The sequence below is a fragment of the Toxorhynchites rutilus genome, chromosome 3 (genome assembly GCF_029784135.1).
Source record: "Toxorhynchites rutilus septentrionalis strain SRP chromosome 3, ASM2978413v1, whole genome shotgun sequence".
In the NCBI taxonomy this organism is placed as follows: domain Eukaryota; kingdom Metazoa; phylum Arthropoda; class Insecta; order Diptera; family Culicidae; genus Toxorhynchites; species Toxorhynchites rutilus.
In genome coordinates, this window is record NC_073746.1 from 280,720,601 (window position 1) to 280,744,168 (window position 23,568).

Genomic DNA, 23,568 nt, shown 5'->3' on the forward strand with positions numbered 1-23,568 from the left:
TCAATTGACGATAAGAATAAATGGCTTACAGACACAAATAGATGAAGTTATACAAGAAAAAAACATGATATATTTTTATCTCAAGCTGAGCCACAATCTGGAATATTTGATACAGGAATTAGTTTATATAACACAAGCAATTTCATTCGCAAAACAAGAAATAAAATATCCAGACATATTTACAAAAAATGAATTATTGAAAATAGAAAATAAGAGTAATTTATCAATCTCAGAGATAATTCACTTTGGAACAGTCAAAATTACTTCTAACAACAGAAATATGCTCTTTATATACAAAGTTCCAAGGGAAATAAATAAAATTCAACTTTATAGAATTTTACCTATCGAAAATATGAAAAGAGAGTACAGATTGATTGACAAAAATGGTACACTATGGAATAGTTGTACACCACAGGAAAAATATGAATGTAACCAATATTTACTAGCCCCTAAATGTACTGAGGACGAAGAAATCAATGAAAATATTTATACTGACACATTGATTATTATAAGAAAACCTACAAACATTACAACCATTCAAGGTCAAATTACAATTTTTCCACCTAAAATACTGAAAATAACAGAAGAAATGTGTATTGAAAACAAGACATTTATAGTACACGAGGCACAATATCAATTTAAAATAATACAATCGAACAAAAACACAACCTATAACAAAATAATCAATGAAAAAGAAATTGAAAGAGAGAAACTAAATTATATTAAACTTAAAACAGAGAGCCTTCATTTTAAATTTCACATCGTATCATTTAGTTTGACAACCATAATAGTGTGTCTAATCGTCACAATTATTATAATTAAAATAAAATTTGGACGCACAAAAAAAGAGACTACTATAAAACTGAAAGATCTAAATACAAAAATTAGACGAATAAGAGGAATAGACGAATGCCAGAAGGATTCGCCAATCTAAATGGGGAGGAGTTAGAACACACACACACACCTATAGATTACACATACATATGAATCCCTACACTGTATATCACACACATACATCTTTAGATTTGTATTTACAAATTATAATGTACCGAATATCAATATAACGCCACCCTACGGTAGCTAACATAAAAAGCATTACAAACATCCGCAATAGAACGGTCAGACCGAGATCGAAATACGATCTGTAACAATAACAAATGCGGAATCCGCGTTAGCATGCTATCTTTTGTTTAGCTTACTAAGATAAGCAACGATCGCTAACCATGGGTGCGCGAAGAAATAAATTGAACTAAAATCAGTTGAAAACGGTCACTCATGAAGTCTGGTTTGAATACTAGATAATTGTTCCAAGGGGTGTGGAAGAGGCACTTTTATAAGTCTTGTTTCGTGTGCTACAAAAAACCGGTAATTCAAGGGTTATCTTTCCACGACCGAAACAATATATTTTTCACGATGTTTCATGAACTATAATAGTAAAAAAAAATAGATGTTGGTTCTTATACGTAAGTTCTAATAAAAGTGCAATTCTATCGATGCAAAGGCGAATATAATTTATTTATATGAATTCACATATGCCCATTGGAACGAAACTTATTTAATCTAGACTGATAAAATTGCTTGGTTGAACTCGCTTACTTTATCACGAATGTACTTGTCGTTCTCCTCGATTTCTGCAAGTAAATTACCGCGCAACGCTTGTAAGTTAGGCATTTCATTGCAATCACGAATGTTCAACAACGTGGTAAAATAATTATCCCACACTGGCTTGCGGAAGTAACGGGGCATTCGCGTTTTAATGTTCCAGTTGACGATATCTTTTTGAACCTCCATGTACCTTCCGAATAGCATTACATGTGTTGTTCCGGCAACTCCATACAGGTCCGGCTGAAATTTCCAAGGTCTTCTTTCTAGCATTTCGATGCAAGTGAAACATTCGGTTGTGACCACCTGAAAGAAGTCATAAAAATGGGGACTACAGTGAATGAGAGCTTAACACACAAATTCAAAACATTTGAAAAAAAACAGGAGAAAGCTGGAAGAATTGGTTTTAAATTGTTTCTCAATTTTATTTATATTAGTAATGAAATTTAGAATATACAGTGAGTGTCAGTATGTAGCATTAGTAGGAAGGTCGCTCAAAAAATAAATTTCAGTGCCTCAGAAATCGCAGAAAAATAAAGTTAGGACAAAACACAAGGTTATTTTCGTAATCTACGTTCTATTTTCTATTTTTCTACATAATCGCCAACGTTCGAAGCATTTTTCATAGCGTGGCACGAGCTTTTCTATTCCGAGCGCGAAGTGCGTAGCGTCAAACTTTTTGAAGTACGATGTAACTGCGTCACGAATTTCTTCAGTGTTATCGAATCGTTGACCGCCGAATGCCTGTTTCATCAACGTACTATTGTTAAGTTTTAGACCGAATAAGAACCGCGATTAAGAACACAAGGCCAGGTTTATTTAAAGAAAGGAGTGTTCATCATCCACCATAATGCGCGGCTCCATTTTGCTCGCGTAACTCAAGAGCAATTGAAAAAATTCAAATGGACTGTGTTCGAGCATCATCCTTACTCCCCTCGCCCCTAGCGACTATCACTTATTTCCGGTGATGAAACAGGCGTTCGACAGTCGACGATTCGATAACACTGAAGAAATTCGTGACGCAGTTACATTGTACTTCAAAAAGTTGGACGCCATGACATTAGAATAATTTTTATTGCGAAAAAATAAATTCATAAAAAAATCGCTCCGGTAGCGTTAATAAGTAAGTACCATAGAATTTTTAACATTATACTTTTTTTTTAATTCTGTGTCATTCTAAATAATCCTGACTGCTCTTCATGGATGTCTACATAAATTTTGGAAGCTAAAATTCTAAAAAGCTAAAAACTGTTCCTCTTATATTTCCTAGTTCTGTTCAAATTGTATTCTGGAAACAATCGTTCAAAGGTTGGTCGAAGTCAGGAATGTTGGAATATTTTTTTCTCAGTTTGGGAAGAACAAAATTATCGTCATTCCTTTTTAGTGACAAAATTTTACCCCAAAAAAAGCAGCATTCGTTTACAGCAAGGATTCTCAAACTATTTTAGGCGAGACACCTCTTTTCCTGAATGAATGATACCACAGACGCCTATAGCCAAATGTCTTTAAAATTCTATGTTAAATTCTTTTGTCTTATTCATAAAAAAATACCAATTTAAAAAAATAGTTGGTTAAGTGAGTAAACTTGACATAATTTGCTCATCAAACTTCAACAAAATGAATAGACATAAAATTCAGTAAATATCAAGTGTGGTTCATAATTGAGGGGCTTAGAATGAAAAGGGTGCAAGTGATTTGATCGATTTCTCTACATCGACTCTCTCTTTTGGTCATAACTTAGCTGCAAATACATTCCCAGCTGTATTTGACAATGTGGAAGATAGGTCAGAACCTCATCTATCGGATTGTATAGCAAACTTAAATTGGAACGTTTTTGCAGTTGAGTTATTAACTCAATAAAAAGTTGATGATGAGAAATCGATCGAGTTACTTACACCCCTTGCATTCTGAGCGTGTATGTGTCAAATACAGAGCAAGTCAAAACGTACCTGAAGAACTTGTACGCTCAAACACATTATCTTGAACGAATTTAACAGTAGTTTCTACAAAAATATTAGTCATTCTTATAACATGTTGGTTCAAATTTTAACGTCTGCGACACTAATAAATGAAGTCCGAATGAGGTAATATTTTGCATAAGGTACCGTGAAGCTCCATTATACCAGCCAGTGCATTTTTTCTTCTTTCTATTATAGTGACTTTCAACACATTTCGGCTGGTTCGTCACTTTTACTTCCATTTTTGGAAGAATGTCGGGAGTGAGAATTGAACTCGTGATCTCTGCGTGAGAGGTATGGATGTTACTACTACGCCAGATCGCCTCCACACCAGCCAGTGCATAATTCCGCTCACTTGACATAAAATACTGTTTTTCTCACTAGCTTTCTTATTTATTCTGATAAATTACATTTGTGTACACTCGCAAAACTATAACTATTCGAAAAATTAGCAACCAAGTACTATTAGTTACGCTTAACTATATAAATTTGAGCCAATATCGTTCGTCGACCTGTCATTCGCCATATTTGTTGTTTTCCTTAGCAAAGTGGCCACAGTTGTTATCAACTTACAAAAGTGTAAACGATTGAAAATCTCCGGAAAGTAAGAAAAACTGAACGATACAGGTACGCTGCACTGATTTTTTATCCCTTTCACATTTTGACGTAGGACTACGTCTTTCATTTCTATACCGGGGTGTAAAATCAAAGTTTCGAAAACGAAAGCGTTACGCCGGAGACCGAGATTTTGAGTGTTAATAGCTCCTAAACAACTGAACGAAATGGTATGATAAACACTTCATTCGTAAGATAAAATGTCTACGCGTTCTATACTTGTTACTTTCTGATCCAAAAACATGTTTCAATAGTCTTAAATTTGCTTTCAAAATAGGCTATTGAAATCACCAATCGGTATATAAGCGAGCGCCGCTCGGAAATCCACTCAGTTCTAATTGAACAGCGATTGGAGCATGTTGTCGCTGTTGTGGTGAAGCTCTTCATTTATCATGAAAGCGCGGATGAACGGTGTCACCAAGAGCCTGTTTGTGCACCTTAGGCCAGAAGGGAATCCATCAGGAGGAGAGTGATGCTACAAACGGTTCCCCGGGAAGATCTCGAAGCAGCCGCTACACACACACACACACATACACGCACGGAATTCTTTCCGTTTGGATCGAGAAAGATCCGGAAAATAATCTGCCAGTTCCTCTAGGAATTTAAAAATATATTCATGTGAAAGAGTTTATTTGAATGTTTTCTATCCATGTAACACTGTGACCAAATATGTTTCAATCAAGTGCTATTAACAGATGGTTATCGAGTTAGCATTAACCACTGGTGGGCTTCCAGTATCGAGGAAAATGTGGAAATATCTAATCGTTATTGAAAATAATCTGCCAGTTCCTCTGGGAATTTAAAATTACATTCATATGAAAGAGTTTATTTTAATGTTTTCTATCCATGTAACACTGTGACCAAATACATTAGGTTTTGTGATTTTTCAATCAATCGCAATCAACAGGATAGCTTCTGAAGATTATTCTTCCCCATCAGTAGGATATTTCCGTATCCAATATTGGATGCATAAAACCTTGTGCCTCCAACGTAACGCTCTCGTTTTCGAAGTTCTCCAAATATTCATTCATTCAGAATGAATTCAGATTCAACTTCATACAAATGATCTCTAAATCAACGATAGTCCTACGTCACCCTTGCGGTTATACCATAGATATAACCCACTTCCTGTTTTTTCATTGCAAATTCGATCGATTATAACCAAAACAAACATGGCTGGAGCAAGGACAGCTATATTTCTACATGTTTTTTATTCCAACCATCAGATCTCATTTGCTATATTGCGATGAATAAAACAAACGCCGGACAGAAACGCAGTATAGGTCGAAAATAGGAGAAGCTGTGGAAATGGTTAGAACCGGATTTCCCGTTCGAAGGGCGGTCAAATTGTACGGAATTCCGTAGAGAAGGTCTTGGGAAAGTATTCCAGACCACGTCCTGGAAAAGCAACAGCTCTCGGTGCCACAGATGGACGAATATGTTGAATGGCTGTTAGCCAAAGCAAAAGCTGGATTCCCCGTGTACACAAAGAGATTACTGTTAAGCGTAGCACATTAAGTGAGAAAATCAGCATGTTCCGATCCATTTAAAAACGGGATACCGGTTTTAAAATGGATCAATGGGTTCATTAAACGGCATCTAGGAATATTAAAACGGGTGCCAAGTGTATGGTCAAAGCCTCGTGCAGTTGTTTCCAAGTAACAAATCAGGAGCTGGTTTCACGAAATCCATGAGTATTTCGAGAAAGGAGCGCTGTTCGGAAATAGCTAACGCCGATTGAGGATCTTACACTGCCCTGTTTTGTGGAAACGCAGCCGTGCAGTTAGCGGCAACGTTGATGCTATACCCGTACAAATCCAGGATGCCAAAAGAGATCAGGCAGAGATTGACCGAAAGCTGGACCGCCGCAAGAACGACCTCGGGTTGGATGTCCCGGATTGTTCCTGTTTCTCAAGGATCCCTTGTCTTGTCCAGCAGAAAATATCGCTTCCTATTACTCTTTAAAATGAACATGGGTCACATGTCTCTTATGAAACGATGCTGCTATGCACAAAAAATCCTGGTTTGTCTTCCACAAAATTCCGCTCAAATCACTTAGCTGCTGGACGTCAGCTATTACCGACCACTCAAAAGTTATGGATAGGATGACGATCCTACAATCGACATTGATCCACGGTTGCCGGCGATGTGGATTGTATCCGTTAGATCCTGATGCTGTTAATTACTCAGGTTTTATTGGAAAATTCCGTGAAGCATCTCATCATAAGCTGTGTTGTCAATAAATAAACGACTGTAATTCCTTTCGATTATTAACATTATGAAATCTACTATTTAAAACGATTCATTATTACAACAATTTTATTATTGGTATTAGGAACACCAATTAACGGAATTAGGAAAATTATATTTTTGTCGGTTTGAATTAGGACCAAAAGGTGCAATATGTTTTCCATCATTTTAGGTGGTATGATAACAGCAACACTCTCATCCGCATGTTTATCGGTAGTGGCAAGTAGCACATTTAATTTAAGAACATTATATACGCGTAAGCAGTAATTTACAGTAAGTACACAAACGTTTAATATTGTCTTAGCTGAGTGGTATATGTGTACTTCACGATATATTATCGCGCAAATCAACAATTTGGCAGCAAGTTCCGAATGAAAAATCGAGATAACTATTTTTATTGGCACCCAAACCATACCTTTTGTCTTATCTTCCGAAAAAAAATCAGAAAAGGTCCCAGAGTGTCGATTTTTGACAAAAAAAAATTCGAGTTTACAGTAGATCTCGACGTTTCATGCAATTTTTTAGAAATTTAGCATCAACAATTTTTTTTCGAAAACCTCGATTTCCTTTGCTCCCTTCTTGGTTGATTATTCGATTTTCTCAAACGAATTAGAAATTCTCGAAACTCAAACTTTGACCCCTTTGCGCCACTCTCCCTCAAGTCTGATTGAGCAGATATTAGCTTTTTTAAATTCGAGATGATCATTTTCATTGGCACCCTAATATACAGCCATTCCGTGTGAAATCGATATAGTGGTTCTCAGATTTCCGTGAAAAGCCGTTGTTTTGTTCCTTATCGCAGAATATTAGACCCGTATGTTCCTGTTTTTTCATTAGGGTGACCATTTTCCTTTTAGGGTGGTCCGAAAAATCAACTTTTTTCCTTTTTTCCAAAAATGACTTTTTTTTTATTTATAACTTTCGAACTACTGGACCGATTTAGATGATCAACATATCAAATTAAAGGCAATAAACTAAACTTTCTTTAAAAAATATTACACCTGCAAGTAAATTGGATTTTGTTTTCATGATTATTGATTGTATTTGTTTTTTTTATAGTTTACATGGTCTCGGGACCAAGGACGCTATATTTTTTATATTTTTTCTTGAAAACTGAGGATTTTTTACACAACATAACTCAAAATCAAAGAGATGTTAATTTTGCTCTTGAGTTATGATTTTTAAAAATGGTACGATAACCGAAAAATCAATTTTTACACCTTTTTTTTAAATATTACACTTGGAGAAAAAAAAATAGAATTTTGCTTTCGTTATTATTGGTTGTAATTGTTTTTCATAGTTTACATGGTCTCGGAACCAAGGGCGCTGTATTTTTTCTATTTTTTTCTTGAAAGCTGAGAAATTTTACACAACATATCCAAATATCAAACAGGTGTATTTTTTAGTTTATGAGTTATGATTTTTGAAAGCTAACATGTTTTCAGTTTTCGTTCAATATTCCTTTGCGACTTTACTACATCTATGCAACTAGAATCCAATGTTTACGCAATTGTGATATTGTAATGTATCAAAAAAGACCATTGGCTTCAAATTGATATATCAATCATCTGAATCGACCTACTAGTTATTGAATATATTAAAAGTTATCAATTTTTGAATGAAGTTATTTAAAAAAAAAGAAAAAAGGATTTTTCGTACCATCGGATAACTTTGAAAAATCTTAACTCAAGAACAAAAAATAACGCCTATCTGATTTTGAGTTATGTTATGTAAAAAATTCTCAGCTTTCAAGAAAAAAATATAAAATACTAGCTGACCCGGCAAATTTCGTCCCGCCCAAAATTTGTTTTTTGTTGTCAATACCTTCAAACATTCACGTTTTCTTCAGTTCATGGGTCCAATCGTAGAACTGTTCATTGATTGATCTTCCATTCGACCCCGTTGGATTTACCTTTTACCATAAAATTCCTAGTATTTCTAACAAAACTTATCATTATAATATCAGATTATTTTCAGAAACAATTCTCGTTCAAGATTATTCAACCACTTGCAAATAACATGTTTCTCCGTTACATGGAATAAATGTTTTATACAGAAAATATGATAGAATAAAGACAGCCTAAATCGGACAATTCCTTCCTCGAGTTCTGCTCTTATCAACACATCCGGCGATCCTTTTTTTGGTATAGATAGAAGAAGATATAGAAGTTCATTTCATCACATTTAAATCCATTTCCAGTTTCGAACAAAGATAAATTTCGCTAGCACAAACATCCAATGGACTAACAGCACTTGTCACTATGTAAATGTAGAACATATAGGAATTTAATTTTCTGATTTTTCCCTTTTTCACTCTTCCGAAAATTTTCAATTGTCATGTTTGGTTGGAATATTTTTGGTTGAAATATGTGTAATATTTTATGGGACCCTCTCTCCATTCCAGAGGTGGGAGGGGTGTCATACCATTATAGAAACATTTCTCATACCCAAAAACCCGAGTTATGCAGAAATTTGTGTTTCATTTGTATGACAGCCCCCCCTTAGAGAAGAGGGAGGAGTATCTAACCACCGTAAAAACATTTATTGCACCCTAAAACCTCCACATGCCAAATTTGGTTTCTTTTACTTGATTAATTCTCAAGTAATGCAGAAATTTGTGTTTCATTTGTATGGCAGCCCTCCCTTATGGCGGGTTTACATTAGGGAGATCTATAGCTATAGATGGATTTATTCACGTGAAAATAGGTGTAAACGGATGAGAATAAATATGATACACTTATTCGAGGTATATATAACTTGAATAAATTCAGCATATGTAAACGCTTGTGAATTTCTCACTGGAGAGAAATCACTAAAGTTGGATGCAGCTCTACTTCAGGTGAATAAATTCACCGAAGATATGAATATATTCATTATAGAAGTTCACGCTAGTGTAAACGGATGATGCGATTTCTAGAAATCTCATCATATTTCTTCACATGAATATATCCCTAGTCTAAACCCACCCTTAGAGAGGGGAGAGGGGTCTCAAACTATCACGAAAACCTTCCCCCTTCATGAAAGATAAGAAATTTGATTTATTAATACAGCTTAAAGCCCCTTGAGATTGATGTTGGTTTCCTAGGGGTCGACATAAACGAAAACTGATTTTCCTGGTCGACCGAAGTTGTGTTACATGAACAACTTACTATAAGATTGACTAATATTGTAGTAGAAAGTGTTATTGTTGTAGTTTGTATCAATAATCATTTATTATACATTAATACATGGATAGCTTTCGAAGAAGGAAAAAAAGAAAGGGAATTGTTTTAAGTTGAACTGCAGGTACTGATTGGATAAGTAATTGATCAGTTGCAACACAACCAGGAGGTACCTAGTTTGAGCTCTTGATGTCGAAATGTGACGATATTCCCTGACATTGTTTGAATTCTCTGATATTCCATGTTTTTTAAGGTTTTCCAGGTAGTCGACTCCCTGTACTACAACCGTTGCTATAAAATGAACAGTGATTCCGGATTCTGAATGTATCAAGCTTTATACTGAATTTCGCGTCCTAATAGAGCTTATCGTCGTAGACAAAAAAGTGCCTTGGTTATGGTTTAAGCAAGGTAAACTGTACCAAAATAAAGAAAAAGGGAACCTTTTTCTACCCTCAATATCTTACCATTCCAGAACGCCCACTAATGTCAACAAAAAGTAAATCTAACGTATATGAGGAACTGTAAATTTAAGAACATATTACCTTCGTAAAAGTAGTATCTTTTGGAAATAGTTTCAAATCAATTGATACTCCGAAATCGATTAATTGAACACAAGGAAGCCTCGAATCCACGTTAATTCTACAAAATAAAGCATATTAAAAAAATACGCCCAAACACAAATAAAGGAATGAAAACCTACGGTGCCATAAGCAGGAAGTTATCTGGCTTAATATCAGCGTGGATGATCATACAGCTGTGCAGATGGTCAATGATCGAAAGTATTTGGCTCGTTATTATCATAGCGATGAATTCATCAAAATTCTTGTTAGTCGCCCGTTTCACAGTATTACACACATCCAGAATATTTCCGAATCTGGAGAATGGTGATATTAAAATGCTGGCATTATTACCGACAATAGCGTAGTCCACACTCATGAGACCTGGAAGCTACAAGAAATGCAGAATGAGTTTTTAAAATACTTCGTAAATGCACAAATTCCTGCTTACAATGTCGTCATTATTAATTCGACATCTTAGTTCTAAACAAATATAATACTCCCACAGATTGGCAGGTCGTTCCTGTTTCATCGCCATAATTTCACCACTGGTTTGATTGCGTCCACTGTAAAAATATATTTTAGTACTCATCTGAAATTTCAGCGCAGATAAAATTATACCTGTAAACGGTGCCGAACGTCCCTTCGCCAATTTTCTTTATCACAGTAAATTTGGTATCGCGCACACTTGTAACCATCCCTTTGGACAGCGGTTGAACTTTATTCACCAGGACGCACGTCGGGAGCTCCTCAATGTAGCTCATGAAATCCAGTTTCTCCAGAAATGCCTCCTGAAGCTTGGTGTCAAAAGGATCCATCTCACCCAAATGAGTTTGGTGATAGATAAACTGCATCGTTCCATCCAGATCCACTTCCTTCTTCATATACTCATTGTTGGCTGGGTTAAAATGTTCATCAATTTCCTCCCATTTAGTCTGCAACTCGTTGGAAATTGGTTGTTTAGGAACATAAATGCTTTTGCCTAGATCGTCAGAATCTCCGTCATTGATTTCAATAACTGATGGCGGTGATTTGAAAATAGGCGCCGGCTTTTTGAATGGGTCGCTCCCATTTTTATCGGTGAGTGTCATTTTTTTCATTCCGAGCTCGCTCATGCTGATGTCGTAATCCAATACTCCTGTGGGTTTTTTGTCGCCGGGACTTATCTCTATTGCAACCCTTCCTGGTATGTCCAAACTAAATTCTGGCAGCAAAGTTGAATTTTTTATGTTATTCATGTCCAGTGAAAAGATTTCTGTGTTCATATCCTCTATCGAATGCCTGTTCTTAGGGGATGGAAAATCAGCTAGATTGATCTGTCCCATCACGCTTTGTATGATGATTGGTTTCGAAGCGTTATCGTAATTGGTTGGGTCGATCATCAGTTTGGTTGGCAAAAAAGAGGGCACATTCTGTTCCTTGAGATGGATGTTTGGTGCATTTAACTTTTTCTCGGGTGTTTTTTGGAAGACAGCCAAATCGAATGGAGAATTCATCCGATGGTCGATTTTCTTCGCGTTTTCGTTCGAAGCGCTCTCCAATTGTTGAATCTTTTTCGCCTTTGGAGATGGTGTTTTAGCTAGCAATTCAAACAAGGAATCATCAGGCCGCGCTGGTTGCTTCAAAGACTCTACTTGTTTAATGAGGGGCAACGGTGCAGTGTTTGTACGCTCTGTTGCCATTTTGAAGGACATTATCGAATTGACATCCAACTCACCTTGCGGGAGATGCGAAATGTTCTTGCGAAGCAAATTTGTAGTTGTTCGCGATGTTGTGTCCTCAGATTGCTGAAAATTGAGATTATGAATGAGTGGTGATTATTTCTTCATTTTATATCGGATTGTAAAAAGAACGTTAAAAATATTGTTGAAAAAACAGCGTTTTGTAAATTTCGGATAAATTGTACTAAAAATTGCGGTACCGTTGCTCGTAAACAGCTGGTTGAAAGGTTGAAATGGAAGGGATTCCGACATCGTGTTGCGACTGGGGACGAAAAACCACGAACAGTACCTAACGCAACTGGTGCCTTTGAGCTGATGTTCAAAGACAACCGATCTCGATACAACGTGAGATACGATCAAGTAATTACTATAAGATTGACTAATATTGTAGTAGAAAGTGTTATTGTTGTAGTTTGTATCAATAATCATTTATTATACATTAATACATGGATAGCTTTCGAAGAAGGAAAAAAAGAAAGGGAATTGTTTTAAGTTGAACTGCAGGTACTGATTGGATAAGTAATTGATCAGGCAACATGATAATGCTCAACTTCATCGTCGTTAAAATGTTCCAAGACACAACGCTTGCATTAAAAAATGGACAAAATTTACCTTAACACCTGGTGATGAGACCACTTGTACAGCCCAAAAATTTACAAACAAAATTTGACAGCGCTATCAGTTGAGCTGCGGAAGTTATGGCGAAAACAGTAAAGCAACTGCGCTCCATGGTTTGTGCGTACTGGAAGCTCCATCCCATTACAATGAAAGTGAACATCGTCAAGCACTTTGAGTCCACCGAATAGGCCCGTTCCGGTTTCGAAACTTCCATTGGAATCCTTCTGTTTATCCAATTTAATGATCAACGCGAATCAAACAATTCATTGAAGTTACCCTCGATTTTATTTGACTTTTAACACGTTGGACCTGTTAAAAGGCGAATGTCGATAACTGGTCTTCCGTTTCCGCCAAGTTAGTGAATGTTTACTGTACATCTCTTTCACGAAGGTGCTTCTGTGGCTAACCATCAGCGAAAAGGGGATGTCAAAGCCGCTCTTATTTCATTCGGAACTTGCGATGAACAGTGAGATTTACAGCACAAAATGCCTGCCGGATGTTGCCTTCTTCATCCAAAAATATCATCCGGACGAGGATGTGGTGTTTTGGACGTATCTGCCGAAGAAGTCGCTGGGGGAGATGAACCACTTGAAGATAGATGTTGTTCCGAAGTCCACCAACCCTCTAAACGTCCCCCAGCTGCGTCTCATCGAGAATTTCTGGGCAAACCTGAAGCGGAGGGTCTACTCCAACTATTTCGTGTCGAAACGAAGGAGACACTAATAAATAAAGCTAAGAAACAAGACAGCAATGGCGATTGTTTCGGCCAACCGTCAGAAGGCTCGATAGTGCGTCATAATATTTTTGTAACATGTTCAATAAAATTGTGTTTTATGGGAAATTTGCCCCAATAAAATCTTTTGTTTGACCCGACCCTCTCCGATTTTTTTGAAATTTTGTACATATTGTGGCAATTACCCAAGATCACAATTTTCATTATCATATGACTAATAGCAAATGATTCTTCATAAGGGCGTATGCAGAAACTTGAGGGTTTTTTTTTCAAAAGTCGTAAAACGTTGTTAAGGGAATATCGAACTATTTAGGAAGAATAAAATGTTTAATACACCGTTAAAAATCATACTCAAAATTTGAATTAAATGTTAAAAACATTCATACTGTAACTCCACCTAACTCTGTGCACTTTCGTCATTTTTAGACTAAATACAACAATTGATAATTGATTGTGCGTATTAATACTATTGAATAATTAGATTGTTCTTTAATCTTTCACTTTAATCACTCGATAATTCATCGCAAAAAATTGAGTTGTACAGAAAAAAATATTAAAAATAAATCCGACATCACTGAAAATGTCAAATGTTTGTTTCTGTTAGCATTGACGCTAAGACGCAAAAAAATCTTTCTCCACAATTTAATGAAAAAAAGTATCGCAGATCCGAAATTCATCCAAAATTAGTAAGTTTTGGGTGGTAAATAGGCAATATTAAGGAATCCCGGAAAGTACTCTCCGTGCACAACTGAAATTGAATGCTAACGTGAAACGCCCCGGAAAACACTCAGCTTTCGGAAGGAGGAAGAAAGCATCGTCCAGTGGGTAATCGAGGCATGTCTGAGTCATGTTTACGCACTGACCAACCATCGGGAGCTCTATTTACATTTTCCGCAGGAAGACGGGAATAATACCAATGGCGGTGTCGATACACCAGCAGCTAGCTGTAAACAACACTGTGTAGCACTTTTTCTTCCAGTTCGTGTTTGAAGTATAGACGTATTTTTCGCCAGCTGGTGCCAAAACCACTTGCTTTGTTGGAACAAATCTTATGGGAGGATTCGAACACGTTGAACACACGGGTAGAATCTTCCAAGATGTTGCTGATATCTGCTTGTCGAACGTAATCATCTACCTCTTGGAACCACTTCCGGATTTTGTCCTTCGTAACACAAGCTCGCTGCTTAGAGAACGCACTTGGAATGCTTCGCTTGATGTCGGAATGGTGTCAAAGGAAACCTTTAACCCGCTTGTATCCAGGAACACCCCCCCCCCCCTTCTTTAATGGGTTCTTCCTTTTAACGGTTAACAGAAAATATGCCAGGGATGTCTTCAAACGTTTCTTGTCAATCGGAAATCCGGCTTTGAATGCCTCGATTATCCACTGGACGATGTTTTCTTCCTCTTCCTTTCAAAAACTGAGTGTTTTCCAGAGCGTTTCACGTTACCATTCAATTTCAGTTGTGCACGGAGAATACTTTCCGGGAATCCTTGACATTTAGCTGTTCGGCGTTTTGAAGTACCTTTTCTTGTCGTCTCCATGGCCAAAACAAGCTGCTGACGGAAATAACCCCAGCGTCATCCTTGTTTCATCCTGCACAGAAACATCAACAAAACATTACGAGCTTAATTCTGCGTATTATAGATCCTCTTTTTCTTAAAGTTTATTTATTGTAATCACTTCAAATCAGTCACATTCAGATACTAAACACTTAAAACTTACTGATTTCGGGTAAATTTCGGATCTGCAATCCTTTTTTTGTTAAATTGGGGAGTAACAGTAACGGCTAAACAGTTCATAAAGTTGACGTCTAGATGGCGCTTCTTGCTAAAATCCTCTTGAATATGACTATTGAAAGATTTTTTTTGTTGTGAAATTCCTTAAAGTGTCACAAATCAATGAAAACGATGGCAAAATTGCATGAATTGGGCTTCGAATTGCTTCCGCTTTCACCGTATTCTTCAGATCTGGCCCCAGCGACTATTTTTTGTTCGCAGACCTGAAGAGAATGCTCGCTGGCAAGAAATTTGAGACCGATGATGAAGTGATTACCGAAACTGAGGCCTATTTTGAGGAAAACCGAAAGAGTCCTATAAAAATGGTATCAAAAAGTTGCAAGATCGCTATAATCGCTGTATCGCCCTCGAAGGCAATTATGTTGAATAATAAAATTGAATTTTGCAAAAAATAATTGTTTTACTGTTTTATCTTATAAACTTTTCAGTCGAACTGTTATTTTTTTTCTGTATTATAGTGACTTTTAGCACTTTTGGCTGGTTCGTTACTTTTACCTTCCTTTTCGGAAGAATGTCGTGAGAATTGAACTCGTGGCCTTTAGCGTGAGTGGTAAATTGGGGAGAAGAAAGAATTTGTTGCGTCTAAGCGTCGATGCTAACATGAACCAAAATATGAAATTTTCAGTGATGTCGGTTTTGTTTTTAATATTTTTTCTGTACAACTCATTTCTTTCACTGAACTATCGGGTGATAACAAAGGCAAAAGAACAATCTAGCTATTCAACAGTAATAATACCGACAATCAATAGTCAATTAGTGTTGACTGTTCTATTGGACAGCACGCACCTTTTTTGAGTATCATCAGATGCAGCCATACCCTGCTGTTCTGAGGACACCTAGGACAAGACGTGACAGTTGGCTTCTTACTATTACTCTTCGACCAAGTGCGAGCAACAGCCGAATCACTCGATATGTCAAGTTTCCAAATGAGATGAAGTTTCCGAAGACAATTTTTTTGTATCACATATTCTATGAACAATTACATTTGGGCGATGTAAAGCAAAATTGTTTCGTATTTCACAACAAATTGTATTTTTTTCTGTTATGCTTTATCATGAAAACCAGTGTAAGAGTACATACCATGAGTGCATTATGTACGAGTGTATTTTCAAATATCAATGACAAACCTTTAAAATTGACCAATCAGCAGCTGGTTTGAAAACTGGTCCGAAATCGACCCACTATTGTCTGGTCTTGTCTTGAGGCTGGTTTAGAGTTCCCGTGAACATGAACATGAACAGGTAGTGGAATAGTACGATCATTTCACGGTGAACTACATTGCGAACAAACAACTCAAAAATTGTGGTGAAAAGAATGTTTTTGTTCACGTTCACGTTCACGTTCATATGAAAAGTTCGCCAGTAAACGTGAAGTAAATAAACATTGAACTTCAATAAAGTTATTTGGATAAAATATACAGCTGTTCACGAGCCAACCCGAAGCAATGAAGTTTTTCAACCCGTGCAGAGATCGGATTGAATGAAATTGCATCCATATCGAAAAAACTTTCATTGAAAACTCGAGAGTTTCTAAACATATCATTTACAGTTCACGGCGAAATTATCTTCAGAATGCCTTGGTACATTCGAAGGTGAAGGTGTTTTCACGTTCACTTTCACCGAAGTTGGTGAACTATGGTGAGTTCACCAACATCTCGATTCCACGGTGGAAATTCAGAATCGTTATGAACTGTTGAATTAATACACTTTTATCAATATGAATTGTGTTTAAATATGTTTTTCAACTAGAAAGTGTTTCTTCCTATCGTTTCAAGATGTTTTCCTCGCGTTTTACTTATGGACTGATAAATTGTTAACAAAAAAAAGTGTTGGTTCACGTTCACGTTCACGGGAACTCTAAACCTGCCTTCAGGAGGACACTGGCCCGAAGTGACAGAACTGCCGAACTGATTGTGATTAAACAAAACCGAAACGAAGAAAAAGGAGAAAAGAGATTCGAGAAAACATAATCCGATTGTTAATTCATACAGATATTTGGTTCTTAATTAATTTTCTGATCTTAGTTGCTACTTAATTAATTGGATTCTTAAAAGCGAGGTGAAGTTATATGGAATACGTAATAACTTAGAACTAATTGCAAATTACCTCCTAGATCCTATAATTATATTCAAAGCTTATACGCGTTTTAACCTAAGTGAACTTAGCCTATTTCTAATGCTGAATTGAATTTGTAAGCCAGGAATACCCAATATATTTTCTTCAAATATATCCGATAACTGAATATTGTTACAGCTGTTACCATTATTCTAAGAAAACTGAATCACCCGGTGGATCCTAGGAACTAGGTAAACTAAACGTAAGTGAGATTGAACTCGAAACGTGAACTTATAAATAACCTAATACAAAGTTATTGTTACTATTTACTTATCTGTTCTCCCAAATAAAGAGCTTAGCGTAGTTTTTGTAGCTATGGAGTTTTTGAATTTCCCTGGTATTGGGCCTGATCACGAACGTCACTTCACGGTGACGATTTCAAGTGCACACCAATTGCATACAATCCATTTCGTTTTCACCGTGAAGTGACGTTCGTGATCGGGTCCAATTTGACGATTGACGCGCAATCTCGACAGTCCAAAAAAGACGAAAGCGCACAAAGGAGGCGCGCAGTGTTAGGTGGAGTTACAGTACTGTAATTCATTTAATTATTGATTACAATTTATTCTACTTGTTCACAACATGAAGCATTGTCAAATCTACTATTTAAAACAATTCATTATTATAACAATTTGATAATTGGAATTAAGAACAACGATGACCGAAATTAGGAATAATGATGATTTTGCCGATTGGAATTAGGAACAAAAAGTGCATAATGTTTTCCATCATTATGGGTAACATTATAGTGACCATTCTATACTGGATTCCTCGAGTCGAGAAGACGCACCACGCTAGATATGGGGTACAGGGTCCCAAAACGAAGTATCCCGTGTCAGCAACATTCCAATTACGAGAACACTAGTAATACTAACCTCAAGCCAACCGCGAGTAATCGATTACATATTACTAACATAGATAATAAGAAAAACTGGCAAAATATTGAACTCCCGGCCGCGTCAGGCTAACGCCGTTTGAGCCTTGATAAAAATATATATTTTGGAAAAAAAAATTATCGTAACGGAATGGAAGTAACGGAAGTAACGGAACAAATTCCAAGCAAGTAGCATGTCTAGGAGTATTATACAGTGATAGACATTTGTTTAGCCGCACTTGAAAAAAAACTTGAAACACCCACAAAACAACTAGGAATGTTCTTTTTATCGGGATACTTATTTTCTGTAGTGATAGTATATTTAAGACACTTTAATTGCGTCACAATCACACACACACACACGAGGCGGCATCGGTGGATATAAACATTCAAACGTCTTTTTTTCCCGAGACATACGTTTAGCCGCAGGGCATAAAAATCGAGTTTTCGCATAATCACCAATCCTTTATCTGTGTTTTTTGAAAAAAATGCTTGGGAATGTTCAATTTACAAGATAAATATTAGATGTGCAACGTAAGAAGTTGGTCAGATTAGTGATTTACGTAGAATTTAAAGGAATGGCGAAAGGTATTCTATTGACGGAAGAGGGGCGGAAAATAATAAAGATATTCAGTGAACAAAAGTTTTCTAATCGCTCGATCGTAACAAAAATTGATCTATCTGAGAAAGTGGTTCGGAATTTCCTTAAACAGTGCCCGAAATATGGGATATAACGACCAACAAATGGGAACACCAAAGTAACTTTGCATCTTAAAGGTCGAATAAGACACGAAGCAACCAGGAAACGATGTCCTGCTCATACATTAAGGCAGAATCGGTTGTTCCAGTAACGAAGAGGCATATTGCGCGCATCTTGAATGAGTCACCAAACATCATGTGGAAGAAACTTCAAGGGAAGCCGAAACTGACCGCCACCCATGAGCAGAACCATCTCATTTTCGCCCGGCAATACATGGAATGGAAACTAGAATAGAGAAATGTTGTATTTTCCGGTGAAAAAAGTTCAATTTGGATGGTCCGGACTGTTACAGTTGCTATTGGTACAATTTAAGCAAGCTTCTCATTTGTTTCATTTTCACCCGAATGAACTCCGAAAAGTATCTTCAATTACTGGAGGACGTTTTGATTGACCATATTGAGAATAACGTTACCGAGGATGTCGTTTTTTCAGCAGGATTATGCATAGATCCACGTTTCCAAGCAATCGAAGGCATGGTTTGCCGAGAAGGACATTCCGCTTCTTGAATGACCTGCTGGTAGTTGATTGTAATCCCATAGAGAACCTATGGAGAATCTTGGCCGAGAAATTTAAGGATGCGGCTAAACGAATGTCCACCCTGATTCCACATATTTGAATTACTTAGAAAACAAAAAGTGAATTTATACTTTTTTTTAGAATGAATTCGATGAAAATAAACAATAATCGTCTTTTATGAGCAAAACTGTACAAATAATTAACTTATTTTAAAAATATTGAGGAAAAATAGGGTGCGGCTAAACGAATGTCTACGACTGTACGCGCAAGCAGTATTTTTTAGAGTATTCAAACGTTATACATTGTCTTAGATGAGCGGTATATGGGTGAATCACGATACATACGCAAAAAAAAGTTTAACATTACCATGTATGTTGCCTCGGGGAAATGTTGTTTGTTCTCTTTATCCTCAATTGGTCCATTGGGCACCTTCTGAGCTATAGCACTTTTGGAAACCAGAGGTATCTTCGCCATTGTTTCGGTACTGTCCACGTGGATTATGAAAAGATCATTGGATGAAGTCTTTGGAACCGGAACTGGTTTGAAAACCTCAACGGGACATTCCGCCAACTTTGGAGCCCCGGTTGGTAATGGTTTCGTCGCTGTTCCAGGTGTTTTAAATGCTAGCGTTTCGTTGGAGCCGCTATTCAAAGTTGGTTGAATTACGATGGGGCTAACGTTTTTCGCGCCACACTTCACATTCGCGTTACTGGCATTCATACATCTGTCCTCGCCATTTGCATCACCACCGGTAGGGGAGGAAACCGATGATTTCGAACTGAAAGCAACTGACGTGGAACTAGTTTCCGTGCGTTCCATGATGGTCGACAGTTGTTTCTGGGCTTCTGTTGTATTTATATTAGGGGGAGTCGAAGATGCTGGCTCTACATTCTCATCATTAAATTTCAGCTGATGAACCTGGGCCTGATTTTCGCCTTTCGAAATACCATCTGTTTCGCCTTGATCGCGATGCGGAACAGGCTGCTCGCATCGTCTCATTCCACCATGTTTCAATGCAACCGGAGTACTTTGAGTATTGACAAACATATTGAATATTTGTGTCGAACAAGTTTCATTTTGAAGGTAACCACCATCCTTGTTATTTGCGGTATCTTCTTCATCCAAAAATATAGGTATTTTGATTTTAAAACCCTGCTTCGGTTCGGGAGGATCTGGTATACCTTGTTCGAGGGCATCTAAGGAAACCTTCTTTTTCGGTACAGATTTTATTCCTGGAGATTCTTCTGAGCGTCTCTTGTAAATATCTGATTTTTTTATTGCTCCCGTATATCTAGATGTTTCCTTGCCTATATCGTCTCCTGGTTGTTGTAAATTCAAACCACCAGCAACGCTTAATTCCTCCTGCTGTTCTTCGCTAATCATAGACATATTCGTTTTTTGAGGAAATACGGATTTCCTACTGAGATCAGAATGCAGCGGAGCGAAACTTACTCTAGCTGGAGCAATTGAAACCCGTTTTGCCTGTACAACTGTCTCATCCATATCAACGCGCAGCATATCGTCGTCGTTTTTTGTGTCTATGTAACCTGCATTAAGTATGAACACTCTGATGATCTAAGTAAAACATATTGTATATTTCAATACTCACGTTTAATTTTACCATCCTTCCATTTTTGAAGACGTAGTTCCTCCATCGATAACTCTTCAATGTCTGCATACATGTCTTTGACCTTGGTTCTCAATCCTTCTACGCTGCCATCAATTGTTGGTTTCTCCGTTTTTAAATCATTCCCTGGATTGAATTTATACTGGCGTACATGATACGGATGTAAACGAATGCCGGTGCTTTCTCCCCAAATGTCGTCATAGTGCTCCGTCATTTTATTGTAAATTCGACGTCTTCTAAAATAATGATAACCGTGCAGCTCCTCTGGGCTGAAGTCATATTTGGGAGCGCGACAGTATAAAGAAATCTTGCCATACATTGGAAATCCCGCGGGTTTGTCGTCATCACAAGCAGTGATATCAAACGATTTCTGAGGATAATTTTTGTTCTTGTGATTTGTTTCCAACTGTATTCCCTTACTTAGGTTTTCCACTAGAATCGGAATAGGCTGATATTCGTATGTGTCCTCGGAAATTGCAAACGAAGGACAATGAGATGCACTGAATAGAGGTCCATGTTTCTTTCCGTTTTTGGCATTCGACCATGGTCCTGGTTCACGCACATTCTCACGATTACGGTTAGGATTTATCAACGAATGATTGATCGACTGTGCACCAAAAACGGATTCTTTGTCATCTGATGACCCCGTATATATGGCTACGTCGTCAGTATTATTCGAAAAATTTTCCACATTTTCTTGCTTAACGGAACCAGGATTAAAACTTCTAACTGCAAGCCCGGTCCGCAGGGTACCAACATGCTTCTTTTTATGTGGCTTCAACGAAGTTAAAGCATTTCGTCGCTCAGCTAGAGTTGTTTGAAATTTTTGTTTAGATGATTCATCTTTATGCAATAATCTTTGGGACATTGAAAATCCGAATTGTTTATGAGCTTGTTCCATATCTTCTTTAGGTTTGGCTCCGGCATCGAAACCCTTTTGATAAATATTCTCTGTTTTCGCGAAATTATCTTCAGCATCGTAGTAATAAGCCCACCCAATGTACAATTCCGCACAAAGTGTCCCAATTCCACGATCATACAACTCTTGGTATAGCTCTTGAGGGGAAGATTGTGTGTCAATCTGATATTTTCGTATACATTCATTAGTGGTGTGTAAATGATTGTTTCATTAATTCAAGTTGGTAAAACTTACGTATTTTATACACAATTTAATGAACCGATGATCCTGAAGATACCGTTCGTCGTTCTCGAATTTAGCAATACATTTCAGCAGGATTTCATTGTTACCCATCTGTCTCCCACTAGCCAAACTCGTTTGTTCTATCCAACAAATAAACTCGTACCAAGGCTGCAATGGGTCCGTTCCATCATAGTTTTCAATCCGCTGTTCGAAAGACCTTTAAAATGATCCTGTCGGTAATGAAAACCATCTCGTTATCAATCGTAGGTACATACCTTCGTTCTTCACTAAGCTGTGCATCTGAGTGAAGAGCTTTCTCCAGTTGTTCGATATTCCGACCGCTACGCAGCGGCTGTATATTTTCCTTCGTTCTTTCGAGATCCTCCATTTCATATAGTTTCTTGTAATTCAGAATCTAGCGTCTTCAAAAACCAATCCAATTATATAAAAACTAAGTAAAACACCAATAGCATACAACGTAAACGATAACCGTTCGATTTATCACCAATCGTTTTGAAAACAAAATGTAAAACGAAACGGTACGCGCTCTTTCAAACTTTAAACATTGATGGATTCACCGCTGGTGCAAATGAACGCTGCTGTTCGTGAAACCTCGACTGCTCATAGCGGCAATCAGATGTCGACTTGAGCTTGATCGAGCTTTTCAATGCGGGGAAATCGTGTAAGTTTTACAGTGATTCGCCTCTAATTGGACATACGTGTAATGCGACACTAAGGGTGCTCATACACTGTTTGACCGAAACCAAATATTTGACTCGTTTTGACAGATAAAATTTGGTCAACGTGTACTGATCAAATATATTCTACACAAAACACGACAAGCAAATATTCAATTATTGGATGCCTAAAATATTTTTTCAGTCTGTTCTTCGAACCTGTCGGTACATGGTTAGGTTACCTTGAATATTTCAGTTGATTTTTTCCATGTTCGGTGTTTGATATTGTTTACTACTGTTGAAAATTGAAGAGTGGCAAACAAAATAGTGTTTGTACAAATATCAAATCAAACCTTATCTGTCAAAAAATATCAAATATTTGACCCCCGGGCAAACAGTGTACGGCCACCTTAAGGCTAAGCGCAAATTGAGAAGCGTATAGCGCTTGTGAGCTAGCACAAGACGACCAACACGACTCATGTGTACCACAAACGTAGCGTGGCGGTGCGCATATTGAGTCGCAATTTGCTGTGAATTACGTGCCACTCGCATACAATTTCTGATTCACACAGAGTTGCGCGATATATTTATTTACTAACACAACTACCCGACCGGCACAATCATACAGTGCCAGACTCACGGCGCTATATGATTGTTCATCAACACAACCACCACAGCCGGCACGACAAAACTGTGGTTCAGCCACAACGTCACGCGAGTCGTCTCTCACGAGCGCTGCGCCATCTCGGGTCTTCTCGCCAATTTGCGCCGTTTTATCTGTTTTCATCAGCCACAAAAACAGGCACTATATCGCGTCAAGTTTATCGCACTATACGCGTTTCAATTT

At 37.4% G+C, this 23,568-nt stretch overlaps 1 protein-coding gene across 2 annotated transcripts; it reads right to left on the minus strand.

Moving 5' to 3' along the window:
• Positions 1-1,236: 1,236 nt before the first annotated feature.
• Positions 1,237-22,660, minus strand: LOC129776553 (uncharacterized). Of its 2 annotated transcripts, XM_055782262.1 has the most exons (10): positions 22,320-22,660; positions 22,057-22,261; positions 20,886-21,984; positions 19,643-20,823; positions 11,861-11,930; positions 10,765-11,722; positions 10,595-10,709; positions 10,287-10,534; positions 10,129-10,225; positions 1,237-1,908 (listed from the first exon to the last, which is right to left on the minus strand). In XM_055782262.1, the coding sequence occupies exons 1-10, from the start codon at positions 22,430-22,432 to the stop codon at positions 1,561-1,563; spliced, it is 4,434 nt and encodes a 1,477-aa protein (XP_055638237.1). In that variant the 5' UTR covers positions 22,433-22,660; the 3' UTR covers positions 1,237-1,560. The 2 variants fall into 2 exon arrangements, with proteins under 2 accessions (XP_055638237.1, XP_055638236.1); XM_055782261.1 differs by having other exon boundaries at positions 1,239-1,908; positions 10,765-11,930; positions 22,320-22,659.
• Between the last annotated feature and the right edge of the window lie 908 nt (positions 22,661-23,568).

Excerpts from the sequence above, each read along its gene's own strand:
- LOC129776553 (XM_055782261.1), bottom strand. The coding sequence starts at position 22,432 with ATGGAGGATCTCGAAAGAACGAAGGAAAATATACAGCCGCTGCGTAGC. Across the intron at positions 20,824-20,885 it reads GAAGGATGGTAAAATTAAAC|GTTACATAGACACAAAAAAC; the intron begins GTGAGTATTGAA and ends TACTTAATGCAG. Across the intron at positions 10,535-10,594 it reads GAATTAATAATGACGACATT|CTTCCAGGTCTCATGAGTGT; the intron begins GTAAGCAGGAAT and ends CATTTCTTGTAG.